General features: G+C 39.4%; 1 protein-coding gene across 2 annotated transcripts in view; it reads right to left on the reverse strand.

The window, feature by feature from the left end:
- HHIPL1 (HHIP like 1) overlaps window positions 1-17927 on the reverse strand; it is a 99414-nt gene that overhangs the window by 43025 nt on the left and 38462 nt on the right. For both annotated transcript variants that reach the window (XR_013484852.1, XM_021007356.2), the window contains exon 6: window positions 15597-15742. Coding sequence is in view for 1 of the 2 variants with exons in the window: in XM_021007356.2 (XP_020863015.1) it covers window positions 15597-15742 (146 nt within the window). In the remaining variant the exon portion in view is untranslated. The remainder of the gene's footprint in view (window positions 1-15596; window positions 15743-17927) is intronic.

Here is a 17927-nt window from a genome sequence, read left to right on the forward strand (position 1 = left end):
TACAAATATCATCTCATTTGAGATAAGTCAAATGTTTGCTGACTAATGTGATTTCTGGGCTTTTGGTCTTCTTATTCTTATGGCAATTAATTTACACTAGTTTAACTTCTGGATAAAATTATTATAGTTGGTGCCAATGTCATTTCTGTTGTCTACTTTCCATTTTTTACTTTCAATAGCTTATTTGAATAATTCAAATTAACTCGATAGATTTTTCTCATTACTATTTCTTACCTTTTTATTATTAATTCCAATCTTCATTCTGCCAAGTCAATGGTCTGTGCACAAACAGATGACTTAGGAATAACAAACACGTCCATAATAAGTCCTTTCTTGTCCATTAAAATGTCATTAAATTCATTCTTAGTGATCATATTTGATGCTTGCCTTATCCAGCATCTATCAATTCTTTCTCCAAAGAAAGTTTTCATGATATAGAGGCATGAGGCTTTTATATAACCTACAAGTCTTTGGCTTCTGTCATTTTTTTTTAAATAGTATTTTATTTTTTCCCAATTACATGTAAAGATAATTTTTAACATTCATTTTGTAAAAAGTTTGAGTTACAAATTTTCTCCCTCCTTCACTTACCCCCTCCTTAAGATGGTAAACAATTTGATATAAGTGATATATGTGCAATCATGTAAAACATATTTCCATAACAGTCATGTTGTGAAAGAAGAAATAGACCAAAAAGAAAAAAAAACATAAAATATAAAGAAAGTGAAAAATTTGTATGCTTTGATCTGCATTCAGACTCCTTCAGTTCTTTCTCTGGATGTGGATAACATTTTTCATCATCTCATTATCTTCTGAACCATATTTGCCCACAGATTACTTCCCATCTTCCCCTTCTCTTCCCTTTCCATTTGTCACTGAATGATCAGACTGAATATTGACTTGATTTGGAGGGTCTTGTTGGCTCTTTGTAGAATTTCTCTACCACTTCATCCTGAACAACTAATGTTGGTACATTAGCTACAATTATTTTCATGGTGGTCTTTTTGCAAATACTTTTTATTAATACTCTGATCAAATATGCCATGAAATAATATTTCTTCATAGCTTTGGGGCATCTAATTAGACTTACTCTTCTTCCTCTTTTCTTTGTCTCTCAAAAGAGTTCCTCTAAAGCATTCCTTCCATTTAGCTGCAACTTTCTCTTTTCCTCTGGTTTTGTTTATGGCAAGAATGTCAAGAGTCATATGATTCACCTCCTTTACTAATAGGATCCCTTGTTGGTCACTGGACCAGGATCTTACCTGTAGAGTACCAACAGTCAAATTAAAGTTCACCGAGAATCTGAAAACTGTGATTCTTAATGTCCACTGCCCCCTTCCCCACCATTCTGCCATCATTATAGTAGAAGTAAAAGGAGGTATTACAGGACCAAGGGCCATTTTTTAAAATGTTTCTCAATTTCGGGGTTGCCATGGCCAAGAAAGTTTCATCACCAAATGGCTGGACTACTTGCATTGTGCTTAACTAGACTAGTCCTCAGAAAACAGACTGTCGGTTCCCAGTGCCATATTCAAAGCCTTTCTAACATGGGATATCTTGGTAGAACTTGTGCTCCACTAGGGTAATCTTCAAGAACCCAGGTTCGCTTATACGCCACAGTGAAACTTGAGACTAGGACTTTTGTGAAGGATCACATTTGATAAAATGACAAATAGTCAATTAATAAATATTTATTAAGTGCCTACTATATGCCAGTCACTGTGCTAAGCACAGGGGATCCAAAAAGAGGCAAAAGGCAGTCCCTGCCCTCAAAAAGCTTACAATCTAATGGGGGAGATAACAAGCAAAGAAATATGTACAAACAAGCTATATATAGGATAAATAATAAATAATTAAAAGTGGGAAGGCACTAGAATTAAGAGGGGTTGGGAAAGGCTTCCTGTAGATGAGATTTTAATTAAAATTTGAAGGAAGCCAGGCGAGTCCATAGGTGGAGTTGAGGAGGGAGAGCATTCCAGGCATTTGGGACAACCAGAGAAAATGTCCAGAGCTGAGAGAAAGAACGTCACGTTTGTGGAAGAGCCAAGAGGTCAGTGACACTGGATTGAAGAATATATGGTGGGAGGAAGGCATAAGAAGACTGAAATGGTGGCTGGGAGTGGCAGGTGGGGGTTGGCTAGGTTATAAAGGGCTTTGAATGCCAAGCCAAGGATTTTGTATTCAATCCTGGAGGTGATAGGGAGCCAATGGAGTCTATTGATTGGGGAGGTAGGGGTGACATGATTGAAACCACACTTTAGGAAAATCACTTTAACAGCTGAGTGGAGGATGGACTGGAGTGGGGAGAGCCCAGAAGCAGGTCAGCCTACTAGTAGGCTATTGAAAGAATCCAGGGTGATTAGGTCCCGCACCAGGGTGGCAGTAATTTCAGAGGAAAGAAAAGAGCACGTTCAATAGACACTGCAAAGAGAAATCGACAGGTCTTTGCAATAGATTAGATTGGGGAGAGGGGAAATGAGGAATAGTGAGGAATTGAGGATGACATCTAGGTTATGAGCCTGAGGGACTGGGAGGATGGTGTTGTCCCTGACAGTAACAGAGAAGTTAGAAAAGGTGTAAGAGTGGGGGTCTGGGAGAAAAGATAATGAGTTCAACTTTAAATATGCTGAGTTTAAGAAGTCATATAGACATCCAGTTTGAGATGTCTGAAAGGCACTTGGAGATGTGAGATTGGAGGTCAGCAGAAAGGTTAGGGCAGGAGAAGTAGACTGAGAATCTTCAGCATAGAGATGGTAATTAAATCCATGGGAACTGGTGAGATCACCAAGTTAAGTAGTGTATAGGGAGAGGAAAAAAGAAGAGAGCCCAGACCAGAACCTCATGGGACACCCATAAATAGAGAGTGCGACCTGGATGATCACCCAGCAAAGGAATGTGAGAAGCAGTGGTCTAATAGGACCAAATTTGATTACAGAAAATTTAAAAGCTTTTGCACAAATATGATCAATGAAGTCAGAATTAGAAGGGAAACTATTTACTGAGAAAAGAAATCTTAGCAGAAAATTTCTCTGATCCAAGATACATAAGTAACTGACACAAATATATAAGAACAAGAACCATTCCCAAATAGGTAAATTGCCAAAGAAAATGAGCAGGCAATTCTCAAAAAAAAAAAAAAAAAGGCAAGGTCTTAATAAATCATATGGTAACATGCTCCAAATTACCACTAATAATAAAAGAAATGAAAATTAAAATAACATGGAGGCCCTACCTCACACCCATAAGATTAGCAAAGATGACAAAAAAGAAAAATGCCAGTTGTTAGAGAGGCTTTGGGAAGACAGACACACTAATGCCCTCCCTGTTGGTGGAGCTGTGAAGTGATCCAACCACACTGGAAAGCAAATATGGATTTATACCCCAAAAGTCATTAAATTATTCATAACTTTTGGCCAAGTAAATAACTATGAGGGTTAGACACTGTTCCCCCCCCCCATAGAGATAAAAGACAGAGGGAAAGCATCTATATGCACAAAAACATTTGTAGTAACACTTTTTGCTATAGTAAAGAGCTAGAAATAAGATGGTGCCCATCAACTGGGACATGGCTGAACAAATTACAGTATACGAATGTAACAGAATTTTATTGTATAAGAAATGGTGAAAGGGATGGATTTGGAGAAATCTGAGAAAACTCGTATGAACCGATGCAGAGTGGAGTTAACAGAACCAGGAGAACAATTTATAATTGAATACAACTTTGTAAAGGACGAAAGCTTGGAAAAACTTAAGAACTCTGATTGATATAATGACTAACCTGGGCTCCAGAAGACTGATGATAAAGCATGTATATATACTTGATTCCAAAAGCAATGGGTTGCTGCTGGTGCTTACTGAACCCAGAAGTGACATTGTCAGAATTGTACCTTAAGAATACTACATTGGCCCCAGGGTGGAGCAAGCACTGAAGAGAGGAGAGACTGATTTGAAGAGCTCATTGGTTTTATGTAATTATAAACAGGGCAGCACAGTGTATAGAATGCTGGGCCTACCAACTATGTGACCCTGGGCAAATCACTTAACTCTGTTTGCCTCAATTTCTTCATCTGTCAAATGAGCTGGAGAGGAAATGGCAAACCACTCCAGTATCTTTGCCAAGAAAACCCCCCAAAATGGGGACAAAAGAGTTGGACACAACTGAAATGACTGAACAACGATTACAAACAAGCTAGCAGGATATATATACTATGCCTTTAAATTTAATTTCCAATGTAACACTTTGCTTCAGATTATGAAGGGACAGAAATAAATAGGAATGGAGCCTGTGAGTCTTAAATATGGAATAATAAAAATAATAGCAGCTAACACATATATAGCATTTAGCTATGTGCCAGGCACTGCGCTAAGCACTTTACACTCCTTATCTCATTTTATTCTCATAACAGCCCTGAAAGGTGGACGCTATTATTATCCCCATTTTACAGATGAGGAAACCGAGGCAAACAGAAGTGAAGGGACTTCCCCAGGGTGACACTAGCGTTTGAGGCCAGATTTGAATTCATGATGAGTTTTCCTGATTCCAGGCCCAACACCCTATGCACTATGGCGCCACCTAGCCGCCCAGAACCTCTTGTTCTCATGGGCAAAGAGCTACCATGTATCACCTGAGGGACAGAGAATCACAGACCATCAAGCCTGGAAGAGACCTTAACATCAGAAGACAGTAGATGGAGTAGGGTGGACTGGATAATTCTGCTGTTGGGACTATTCCTTGAAAGTGCCTTCAAAAACACAAAAGATTATTCGTTCAAAAATTTTTCCAAGAACATTATTTATAACTTCAGAAAGCTAAAAGAATAAATGTCCAACTATAATTAAATTATGATATATTGATGTAATGGAATATATTAATATAGTAAACTTGAAGACTGACAAATATGAAGAATATAAAAAGTCCAGAAATTTTCCCATGACATGGAAAAAGTAGAGCCAGAAGAGATTATATCCTAACATGAGGATATAAGAAGAAAAGTAAATGAGAATCAACAAAGAATCCTGATAATGACACAAAGAGGCTACTGAAAAGTTGGGGAATTTAATGTGGTGAAGTTAATTTCTATGTAATCAGTTACATAGCAAGTTTAATTTGGTGAGCTGTGAGATGTGAGGGAGGCGGCTTCACTGAAAGGCCTCTCACACAAACTGTGGCTGTGTGATCCTGGGCAAGTCACTTAACTTCTCAGTGACACAGGCAGCTCTGAGACTGTAAATTACAGAGCAGGGACCGATTTGCATTGGCATAGGGAATTTCCTCACTGACAACTACAAACGCCAGTGAAATCACAAGTGTGATTTTAAAAAAAATTTGATTAAAATTTAAAAATTGATACTCAACATTAAGCTTTATTAAATCATTTAGTTAAAAAAAACTTAAAAAAAACACAGGTTAGTATAGGGGGAAAAGTGCTAAGACAGAACTGGAATCAAAACTTAGAACTGACACTTGGTTGTTATATGATCCTGCTGCTCTTCAGTTGTGTCCAATTCTTTGTGACCCCATTAAGACACTGGTGTGGTTTGTCACTTCCTTCTCCAGCTCATTTTATAGATGAGGAAAGAGGGTTAAGTGACTTGCCCAGGGTCACACAACTGGTAAGTGTCAGAGGTCAGATTAGAACTTAGTTCTTCCCGACTCCAGGACCAGGGCTTTCTCTATCCACTAAGCCATCTAACTGCCCTGTGTGACAGAAGGCAAATTATTTTACCTTTGTACACCTCAATTTTCTCTTCTGTAAATTGAGGATAGAAGTATTTGCATTAACTACTTCAAACAATTGTTATAAGGAAAGCATTTTATGAACCTTAAAGCACTACGTAGAGTCATAAATAGATAAAACTTTCTCATCACAGATGCTTAAAACTGAAAAGCACCTTGTAGATCTACCAGTCTAGTTCACTTATTTTAGAGGCAGCTAGGTGGCACAGTGACTTGAATGTTGGACCCGGAGTCAAGAAGATCTGACTTCAAATCCTGCCTCAGGCACTACCTAACAGGCCTGTGACCCAAGGCAAGTTACTTAATGACTATTTGCCTCAGTTTCCTCTTCTGTTAAAAAAAAAAAAGGAATAACAATAGCACCTACCTCCTAGGGTCCTTCTAAGGATAAAAATGAGATTTTTTTTTATTTTTAAATTTAAAAAAATTTTAATGTTATTCTTTGTAAGGATAAAATGAAATAATGTTTGTAAAATGTTTTGCAAACCTAAAGTGTTTATATATATGTATATTAGTGATTATTAATTTTACAGATAAGGATATTTAAGACAAAACAGGTAAATAGACTTACCCAAGGTCACAAAGAGAGTTAGTGGTGGATTGTGGATTGAGGACTAGAACCTAGGTACTTTTATTCCCAGGTACCTATTAGAAGTAGCTCTTTTATCCAGGGAATGAGATGCTACACTCATTCATCAGTCCTCACTTAGTACTTACTCTATGCCTAGCACCAGGCTAAGCACTGGGGGGGATGATGAAGCATAAAACACATCTCAGACCTACCCTTAATATATGAGAATGAAACAATCAGGGAGCAATAAATAAGAATGCATACTTCATTGCTATGAGATATGATAATAATAAAGACGATAGCTCAAATGTATATAGTATTCAATGATTTGCAAGCACTCTTTCATCACAAGACTTCGAGGGAGGTAGCGCTCATGTTATTTGCAGACCCATTTTACAGAGGAGGAGACTGAGGTTCAAAGTTGTTAAATGACTGGACCGACTCACCCACAGTCACTCAGCTACTAAGTGTCAGGGCAAGATTCAGCCTCAAGGCTTCTGACTCTTAACTCTAGTTCTTTCTCCTACATGGTGGAAGAGCAGGATGAGGTCAGAACATGGAGAGATCACAAGAAGTTGTTGTGGGTAGGAGTTCTGGAAGGGTTGAGACAAACTGGGCCTTGACAGATGGATACAATTTGGGCAGAAGGCCAGTCAGTGTTCCAGGATGAAGTCGGCCTCTTCCACAAACCTTAGACCTCGTAGTTTAGAGATTCTGAACCTGGGGGCCGGGAGACACAAAATGGTTAAGAGCCCCTGGCCTAATCCACCCAATGCCTGACTAGAAATGCTCTCTCCAGCACCCTGAACAACTAGTCATCTGGCCTCCTGAACATGTGCAGGGATGGGGAATTCCTGAGGCAGTCCATTCTATTTTTGAGCTGAACTAATACACTATCCCATACAGTGTAGTAGTTAGGTAATCATATGCTGTCTGGTACTGTTTGCTGTTGTTTTCAGAGTATTAATCTTGTCTCCCAAACTAGAATGAACTCCTTGAGCTCCTTGAACATTCATCAGTACAGGAATGGGCAGACTAAGTATTGAGTGTGATGACTGACTGAGGAGGTGGGGTGTGGAGCCATGAGCAAAGGCATGAGGGTGTGGGCAACACACACACACACACACACACATACACACACGTCAATGGTATCAATTATACAGCTGTGTTTATACAGATGCTGGAGCAGCTGTTTAAGAGAGTCAGCAAAAGGGGAAGAGATTTGCAAGAGGTCATAGAGTTCATCCCCCTGCCTTCAGGCAGGTACAGATCTAAACTATCCCAGTCTGGTCTCAATTATTTTATTAGTTTCCCTAACTCCTGTCTCTCGTCCCCTCTACCACCCTCCCCCCACTTTAATTTATCTTTTACACAGCTGCCAAACTAAAATATACCTTATACACAGATCTGACCATTCAATTCAATATTTATCAAACATCTACAAAAAGTAAAGCCCTACACTGAGTGTTGAGGACACAAAGACAGAAGTGAGAGAGTCTATTTCCTCGAAGAAGCTTACATTCTACTGGGGGACACATTAGGTACATGGGGAAGCAAATATAAGGTATACTGAAAAGGGGAAGATCCCTAGCAGCTGGGGGAGGAAGGAGGAATCAGAAGTTCAGAGAGGAGCTGGCATCTATGCTAAACTTTGGAGGAAGATAAGGATTTGCAAGACAGAAATGACAAGTGGGTCCATTTAGGCACATCTTGTTTGGAGATATGGGGGGGGTAGCTAGTTGAGTTTGGGGGACAGATAGTGGTTGTTTAACTTGAACATACAGCACTTAAAAAGGAATGAAGGGAAAAGAAGGGAAGTGAGAGCAGGCAAAAAATGTCAGAAAGGGAGGCTGGAGTCAGATTCTAGAAGGCCAAGGATACCAACTTATGGAACTGGCATTTTATCCCAATCTGAGCATGCAGAGAGAGAAGAGAAGAAGGCCCAGGACAAAGATTTTGGGGATATCCATGTTTTTTAGGTGGGATATGTATGATAATCTAGGAAGGATCCTGAGAAGGAATGTCAGACAAGAAATGAACCAAGATAGCAAAGGATTGGAAATGGAAGGGATGCCCATCCAGTGAGGAATAGATGAACAAGTTAAGGTGTATTATTGTGATGGAATACTACTGTGCTATAAGAAATGACAAGCAGGATAGTTTTAGGAAAATCTGAACTGATGCAAAGCGAAGCGAGCAAAAACAGGAGAACATTGTGCAGAGTAACAGAAATATTATATAATGATTAACTATGAATGACTTAGCTCTTCTCAGCAATACAGTGATCCAAGACAATTCCAAAAGACTCATGAGGAAAAACGCTATCCACCTCCAGAGAAAGAACTGATGGAGCCTGAATGCAAATTGAAGCATAATTTTTAAACTTTATTTTTCTTGCTTTTTTGTAATACGTAAATGTATTCTGCATGATTTCACACATATAATTGATATATTGTTTGTCTTCTCAATGCATGGGGGAGGGACCGGAGGGAAATAAAAAATATGGAAATCAAAAAAATGCTTTTAAAAGAATGTTAAAGATAAATAATGCATTTATTAAAAAAGAAATGAAACAGGAGACAGCAAGGTCACAGAAGCTGGTGTTTCTCCCTCAGGTCTTTCCCCATTCCAGACCATCCCCCACTCAGCTGGATTCAGGAAGACCTGAGTTCAAATCTGGCATCAGACACTTATTACTGTGTGGCCCTTGGCAAGTCACTTAACCTTGTTTGCCTCAGTTTCCTCATCTGTAAAGTGAGCTGAAGAAGGAAATGGCAAACCACTCCATTATCCTTGCCAAGAAAACCCCAAATGGGATCACAAAGAGCAGGACATGACTGAAATGACTGAACGACAACAATAACAAATGCGGAGTGTAGCCTATATTTTCCAGTGAAAAGGAAGTGAGATAGGTATAGGATGACAGTTGGGGTTAGCAAGGTTGAGCGAAATCTTTTTTTTTTAAGGATAGGGAGACCTTGAGTATATTTGAAGGTATCAAGAAGAAGCCAGTGGATTAGTAGAGGATGAAAATTTGAGAGAAAGGGAATAACTGATGGCATAAACTCCTAGAAGAGAAAAGAGGGGATAGGCTTGATGGTATAAGTAGAGGGGACAGAAGAAGGAACACCTCTTTCTCTTTCTCAAAGACTCAAGCAAGTAACTTACTCAAAAGCCTTCAAGAGTTCCCCACTGTCTATTGAAAATAAATAAATAAATAAACTCCTTAGTTTGGCATTCAAAGCCCTCTATTATCTAGCTCCATCCCACATTTATTGGCTTATTTTATATTACTACCCTCCCAGCATTTTTCGTTCCAGCCAGGATAGATGACCAGCTGTTCTCTGATTGTGCCTTGCTTTTGCCAGCTTCTGTTGACTGATATCTTCAATACCTGGAATACACTCCCTGCTCATCTCTAAGTAGTGACATCCTTCTCTCTCTTCAAGGCTTCTAATGAAACCTTCCCGAACCCTCCAGATGAAAGTCCTCTACTCCTTCTTAAACCCTCCTAGAGCACTTGATCGAGACCTCTCCTTTCACATTCTCCCTCTTATCAAACTTATTTGTGCCTATATCCGATTTCATCTATTAAACTGTCAGTTCTTTGAGGGCAGGAACCATGGCATTTTCCATCTTTGGATCCCCAGTATGGCACCTTGCACTAAGTAAGCATTTAATAAGTGAAGCAGCTATGCAGCTCAGTAGATAAAGCAATTGGACCTGGAGTCAGGAAGACCTGAGTTCAAATCCTCTTTTAGACACTTACAAAATAGGTACCTTGGGCAAGTCATTTAACCTCTTTCAGTCTCAGTTTCCTCTGGTGACAATATAGTGAGCCCTTGGGGAGTGGAGGGCCAGCTACCTTGTAAGTGGTGAACTGGCCCAGATCAGAAAAAGGGAGCAGATTAAAGCTTCCATACAGATCAGTATTGAGATCAGGCCACTGGGGCTAATGGACCTTTGAGATGGGAAGACCCAATAAGCAAATAAATAGATAAATGAATGAATGAATGAATGGCTGAATGAATAACTAGATAAATGAATGAATGAATAGATGAATGAATGGCTGAATGAACAGACAATTTAGGTGAATAAATAGATAAATGAATGAATAAATAAATCAATAAATAATTGAATAAATGAATGAATGAATGGGCACAACCAGACAAAAAACCATTTCCTCATATCATCTATCTCTTCTCCTTACTGTCTGCACCCTGAAGCCTCTGGATATAATTTCTTCTTGGTCTGCCCTACCCCTCCTTCACTTAAAACAACAATAATAACAACACAAAATATTTGTGTCCCCACTGATTTGTGACCTTGTGCACTGTTATGCTAGCATGAGTCTCCTTTTGGGGTTGTAGAACAGATTGTCACTAAAGCAAAAGCTAAGGAACTCAAAATAATGGGCTATTTTCCTATCAGGTCTAGTTAACAAAAACCTCTATTGACCCTTAACCTCAGCCAACCCCTAACCCTGGCCACAGGCCAAATCCTACCCCAACCCTCCCCACCTCCAAGGCAGGCCTACAACCTAATCATTCCATCTTTCTCCTCTTTTTTAATCTTATGGCATCAAAAATAGCCACCCTTTCCCACAATTATAAATAATGAGATTTCTGAGGTGAGAGGAGCGATGCTAAGCACAGAACACAGCCCTCCTAGCTTCTTCTAGGTAATAACACAGGAGACTCATGACCAATTCTCCCCCATCTCAGCCTCTTCAGCCATAAAACAGGACAAACAGCTCCTACAGGCAGCCTCTGGAGTCTTGCCTGGACTGTTTGGAAAAGGTCTAGAAGTGCCTGTGGGTGGAATTATGTACAAGTGCTAAGCCTAATTAGCACAAAGCACTGCCAGCTATTTAAAGGGATGATTGTCTTAACCAGCTGGAAAAGACATTCATTTGTACTAGGCACAATTTATAGACCTAATTAGCATAGCCATGAGCTCTTCCATCCTGGTCCTCTGGGGAAAATGACTCATTCTCAGTTCTTCTTAATCTTTGGATTAGTGAGGTCAGCACATGAATTGGGCTCCAGGGCTCACACAGAAAACACCCAACTGCTGATGTCAGTGGCCTTAGTAATGTTGGTGTCTGACTACTTCCCAGGCTCTTAATTATTCTCCAGGAGTCCATCCATGCTTACTTGACCCGAGCAGGGTGCTAATGACAGAGGCCAACATTTTGGGTCTAATCCTGTCTAATAAGCTCTGCTCTCTCTCATGAACATAAATTGTGTCCTAAACTGGACCAGACCATAAAAGGGAGCAAGGAGAGAGATTGTGGATGAACTGGGGTAATCCATCCCTGCTACCTGGAATAAAAATTCCTCAGAGAAGACGTCTGTTGAGATCAAGTCAGTAATGTCATCTTGGTAATAATGATAATAGTTATAATACATTTTAGTGAATTGCCAAGTACGGTCCTCAAGACGACTTTATTAGGTAGCTCATGAAAGTCTTACTATCCCACAAAACTATCCCATAGAACCTAGATGCAGAAATGACCTCAGTGGACATCTAGCCTTACCCTTCCTAGAAAGTCATCTTCTCTCTTTAGTATTCCCAGGAGGTGATCCACCTAGCTCCACCTTTTGGATCAGTGGAATAGGTTAAATATGCAAGACACAGGAGTCAATGACTATAGTAATCTATTATTTGATAAACCCAAAGACCCCAGCTTCTGGGATAAGAACCCACTCTTTGAAAAAAACTGCTGGGAAAACTGGAAAAGAGTATGGCAGAAACTAGGCATAGACCCAAATCTCACACCATATACCAAAATAAAGTCAAAATGGGTTCATGACTTAGATATAAAGGCTGATACCATAAGTAAACTGGGAGAACAAGGAATAGTTTACCTATCAGATCTATGGAGAACAGAAGAATTCATGACCAAACAAGAGATAGAGAACATTATGAAAAGCAAAATGGATCATTTTGATTACATTAAATTGAAAAGTTTTTGCACAAACAAAGCCAATGCAACTAAGATTAGAAGGAAGATAGAAAATTGGGAAAGAATTTTTACAACCAGTCTCTCTGATAAAGGCCTCATTTCTAAAATATATAGAGAATTAAGACAAATTTATAAGAACACAAGCCATTCCCCAATTGATAAATGGTCAAAGGATATGAACAGACAGTTCTCAGATGAAGAAATTAAAGCCATCTATAGTCATATGAAAAAATGCTCTAAATCGTTATTGATTAGAGAAATGCAAATCAAAACAACTCTGAGGTACATCACACCTATCAGATTGGCCAACATGACAAAACAGGAAAATGATAAATGTTGGAGAAGATGTGGGAAAATTGGAACACTAATGCATTGTTGGTGGAGTTGTGAAATGATCCAACCATTTTGGAGAACAATTTGGAACTATGCCCAAAGGGCTACAAAAATGTGCATACCCTTTGATCCAGCAATAGCACTTCTAGGGCTATATCCCAAAGAGATCAAACAAATGGGAAAAGGACCCACATGTACAAAAATATTCATAGCAGCTCTTTTTGTGGTGGCAAAGAATTGGAAATTGAGAGGATGCCCATCAGTTGGGGAATGGCTGAGCAAGTTGTGGTATATGAATGTAATGGAATACTATTGTGCTATAAGAAATGATGAACAGGCTGACTTCAGAAAAACCTGGAAAGACTTATATGGTCTGATGCTGAGTGAAGTGAGCAGAACCAAGAGGACTTTGTACACAATAACAGCCACGTTATGCGATGACTAATATTGTTAAACTGAACCCTTCTCAGCATTACAAGGATCTAAGACATCTCCAGAGTCCCCGTGATGGAAAATGCTGTCCACATCCAAAGAAAGAACTATGGAAGTCGAATCGCTATCACTTATTTTTACCTTCTGTTGAGTTTTGTTTCATCTTTCTGATGGTTCCTCCTATTGGTTTTAATTTTTACTTACAACTTCACTAATGTGAAAATACGTTTAATGGGAATGTAAATGTAAAGCCTATATCAGATTGTGCGCCGTCTTGGGGAGGTGGGGGGAGGAAGGGGGAGAAAAATTTTCAACTCAAAAGCATATGGAAGTGATTTTTGATAAATCAAAATAAACTAATAAAATTTTTAAAAAAAGGACCTCCACCTTTAAATAGCTCTGATTGTTGAACATTTTCTGTATCTTGAGCCAAAGTTTGCTTTCTTGTCATTTCCCCTATTGCTCTAAGTTCTGCCCTCTGGGGCCAAGAAAAGCAAATTATATCTCTCTTCTATGATATCCCTTTGGATACTTGAAGACATCTCTCATGTCCCTCACCCTGGCCCCTGCCAAATCTTCTCTTTATTGGGCTGCATATCTCCAGTTCCTTTATTCTTTTATGACATAGTCTCTAGGATTTGCACCATCCCAGTCACACCTCACCCCTGCACCTTCCCGATGGGCTCCAATTTGTCAGTATCCTTTCCAAAATGTGGTACCCAGAATAATATTCCATATTATTATATGTAGTATTCAGATGTGGTCTGACTATAGCAGAGCACAAGCAGTACTATCACCTCCCTTGTTTTGAACCCATTTTACAGATTAAAAAAACAGACCTAAAGAGAGATAGCAACTTGCCCAAGGTCATATAGTATTATTTGTCAGACCTGAGTATGAATCCTATTCTAAGTCCAGCACTGCCTCTAATATACCATGTTTCCTCTACAGCAAAGGTGTCAAACACAAAACCAAAGGGCTGCCTGAGGCCTGAACCAGTTTGAAATGTAATACAGAAATATTTAACAAAAATAAACAAAAATATGACAGAACATAGATAATGTTAATATGTGGTTTTCTAAGTCAGTACTGTCTCTGGCAGGGATCCTTATGTACATTTCAGTGGCTTCTGTTTGAGTTCGCTACCACTGCTCTACAGGAAGGAGGGTACTTGATGACATTCCCTAATGACCGCCTTCTCTAGCATTAATAAACCTTGCAGATAATCTCATATTTATGGCCCTGGAGACAGTAATAATTCTGAGAAAGATAGTTATCCCACCAATTCTCAGTTACACACCAGAGAGATGGCCATCTGAAAGCGAGGAATCATCTAAAGCTCTTCACGTAGGCAAACGTTTCATATCCTTCACCATCCAGGAGACATTCTTCCCCAAATCTCCCTCTTTTCTCAAGGACCTCTGATTTCCCCTTACGAAGGTGTCTATCTAGGGAATGGTCTTAAGCAGCCCCCATTTAACTCACAGAACCAAATATCTAACCAGAAGGTGTGGGGGGACCTTGAGGCCACAGGTTCCCTACCTCTGATCTAACCAAATTGGACAGGACCTTAGAATCAGATGACACACCCTGCTCTAGAACCACAGGCCTGGAAGACGCCTTTACTTCTAGTCATATTCCTTCATTTTCTGTTTGAAAAAACTGAAGCCAAGAGAGGTAAAATTATTTTGCCAAAGTCACAATGCCAGTTAGTGGCTGAAGGAGACCAGAATCTAGGTCTCCTGACTCCTATCAGATAATAGAAAATGTCAGAGCCAGGAAGGGCCTTAGGGATGATAGTTCAGTCCTCTCACTTTAAAGAAAAAGGAAACTGAGATCTGGAAATGTGATATGATTTGTCCAAGGACACAAAGGCCTTCTCCCACCCAACTAGAAGTGGCATGTGGGCTTAGTATCTTGTGCTATGGAAACTTTTCATTGGATAAAGGTATAAATACTTATTAAAACAGTCACTCTGCCAGTCATACTTGTTTAACCGGTTGGTTGTTTGGTTTTTGTTGTTATTGTCATAAAAGAAAACATATTGAGAAATGTCTATGATTTTTTTTAAGACATCAATGATTTTTCTTTTTGACTCGTGATGGAAAACGCTAACCACATCCGAGAAAGAACTATGGAATCTGAATGCAGATTGAAGCATGCTGTTTTCAGCTTTTTGTTTTGTTTTCTCTTTCTCGTGGTTTTTTCCCTTTGTTCTGATTCCTCTTTCCCAACATGACTGATGTGGAAATATGTTTAACGTGATTGTACATGTATAACATATATCAAATTGCTTGCTGTCCTGGAGAAGAGCGAGGGGGGAGGGAAGGGAGGAAGGAAGAAAAATTTGGAACTCAAAATTTTACAAAACTGAATGTTGAAAACTATGTTTACATGTAATTGGAAAAATAAAATACTATTAAGGAAAAAAGAAAAAAATAATTTTTCTTTTTTTTTTAAAGAAGAAAGATACTATAAAATACATTAAACTACTCCTAGATATCAAACAAAAGATCAGCCTCTGTAGCTGAAGCTACATTGAAACTTGAGTTTACCTGCCTCATCTTCAGCAAAGGAAATGATGTACTGATAATAGTTGTTGATCATGCCTGGAAACATGCATGTCTGCCCACGCCCCATGCAGATCTCACTGTACTGCCACTGCCTGGTGGCCTGGTTCTCCCTGAGTGACATCAAGCGCCTAAAGAGGAAAAGCAAATGGCATTAATACCAGTCACGGAGGGCACAGTCGGGAGCAGAGTAAAAGGCACCGACTAGCCATGGAACCCGAATCTGTTTGAGGTCAACTCTCTGGGTCTCAGTTTCAGGATTGTCTGCAGCAGTAAAGAATTCTTTTTTCCTAGTATCATCCCCAATCCCTGCCCTTATAAGAAAAATGGGATACAATTCAATTCAACAAATGTTTGCTAGGTACCCAGAGGGTCTCCCCACTCCAATCCATTTTCTACTTTTTCCTTTCCTTGCCTTTCCTTTTCTTCTCAAGGCAATCAAGCTTAAGTGACTTGCCCAGGGTCACACAGCTAGTAAGCGTCTGAGGCCAGATTTGAATACAGGTTGTCCTGACTCCAGGGCCAGTGCTCTATCTACTGCACCACCTAGCTGCCCCCAATTCGATATCGCTGAAGCTCAGGTGTGACCATGTCACTTCCCTGATCTCTGATTCCCAGTGGCTCCCCATTGCCCAAAGGGTCAAACATAAACCCCTCTGTTGCACACTTGAAGTCCTTCACAAATTGACCCCTTCCTACCTTTCCAATCTCCTAATATTTTGTTTTTCTTCATACACTCTACGGTTCAGTAACTCTGACCCACTTTATGTCCCTCAAACACGATACTCCATCTCCAATCTCCATCCTTTTCCTTGGCTATTCTCCATACCTGCAATGATTTCCTTCCTCATCTTTACTTCCTGGGTTCCTTGTTTTCCTTCAAGACTAAATGTAAATCTCACCTGCTACAGGAGGCCTTTCGTGGTTCTCCCAACCACTCGTGCCTTCTCCTCTCAGATTACCATCCATCTACTCTGTATATGTAATGTATGCACACATTGTCTCCACTTATTTAAATGTAAGCTGCTTGAGGACAAGGTTTTTTTTTTTTGCTTTTCCTTATATCCCCAGAACTTAGTATAGTGCCTGGCACAAAATAAGCATTTAATAAATGCTCGTTGATTACCTCTTTAGGGTAAGGCACTGTGCTAGGCCCTGGGGATACAAAAACCAAAACAAAATAAAGAGCTTATATTTGTAGCTAAGTGATAGCAGTAGATAGAGAGCCAGGCCTGGAATCAGGAAGATCTGAGTTCGAATCTGACCTCAGACACTTATTATTTGTACGACCCTGGGCTAGTTGCTTCACCTCTGCTTGTCTCAGCTTCCCCATCTGTAAAATGGGGATAATAATAACCTCTGCCTCTCACGGTTGCTGTGAGGATCAAATGAAATTACATTTGTGAAGCACTTAGCATAGTGCCTGACACAATATTAAATGTTAGCTATTATTATTATCATATATAATATATAGTATATTATTATATGTTATTATGGTATTATTATTATACTGGAAGGACACAACACAGAGATAAGAAACTAAAGGATGATATGAGGAGGGAAGGAGTTCTAATAACTTCAGAGATCAAGAAAGGTCAGAGGTAACTCCAGAGTTCAGTTCTGAAGAAAGCCTGAGAGTCTAAAAGGAACAGGTGAGGCATAGGTGACAAGTTATGCAAAGGAAGAGAGACAGGAAGGGGAATGTCAAATTGGAGGAAAGAACACCTAGCAGGCTACTTTGCCTGAAACATTGGGTGCAGGTAGAGTAGCCATAGGAAACAAGTTAAATCTAGATGTTTGGGTACTAACACATTCCTTCCCCATCTCCCATTCAGGGCAATAATGAAGACTTGTGAAAATAAATCCATTCATATAGTAACAAAAGGTTCATAAAATAATTTCCTCACAACAATCCCTTGAACAAGAGGCACAAGTCATATTATCTCCATTTTACACATAGAGAAAATAAGGCTCAGAGAGAGAGAGCAAGTGTTAACAGTCAATGTATATGAAAGCTGATACTGGTACTCATGTCTAACTCCCAAGTCCAGGGCTCTTCCCTATTACAGAATAACAGCCTCTCAGATGTGGAAGATGTTCAGGCATAGTCTGATTCAAACAATACCAGAACAGGAATCCATGCATGTTCCACCATGGTGTTGTACATGAAATCTCTTTAAATGAAGCAGAAATTTATACAGAAACATAAACTGTTATCATCTACCCGAGTGAAAAGCCTTCTTCCCCCACCCCTCCCCCCTTTTAAAAAAAATTATTTATTTTATACTGAGCTTAAGAAATAAAACAAGCATTTTC

The sequence above is a fragment of the Phascolarctos cinereus genome, unplaced genomic scaffold (assembly GCF_003287225.1).
Source record: "Phascolarctos cinereus isolate Bilbo 61053 unplaced genomic scaffold, phaCin_HiC Scaffold_2;HRSCAF=192, whole genome shotgun sequence".
NCBI classification, from domain to species: domain Eukaryota; kingdom Metazoa; phylum Chordata; class Mammalia; order Diprotodontia; family Phascolarctidae; genus Phascolarctos; species Phascolarctos cinereus.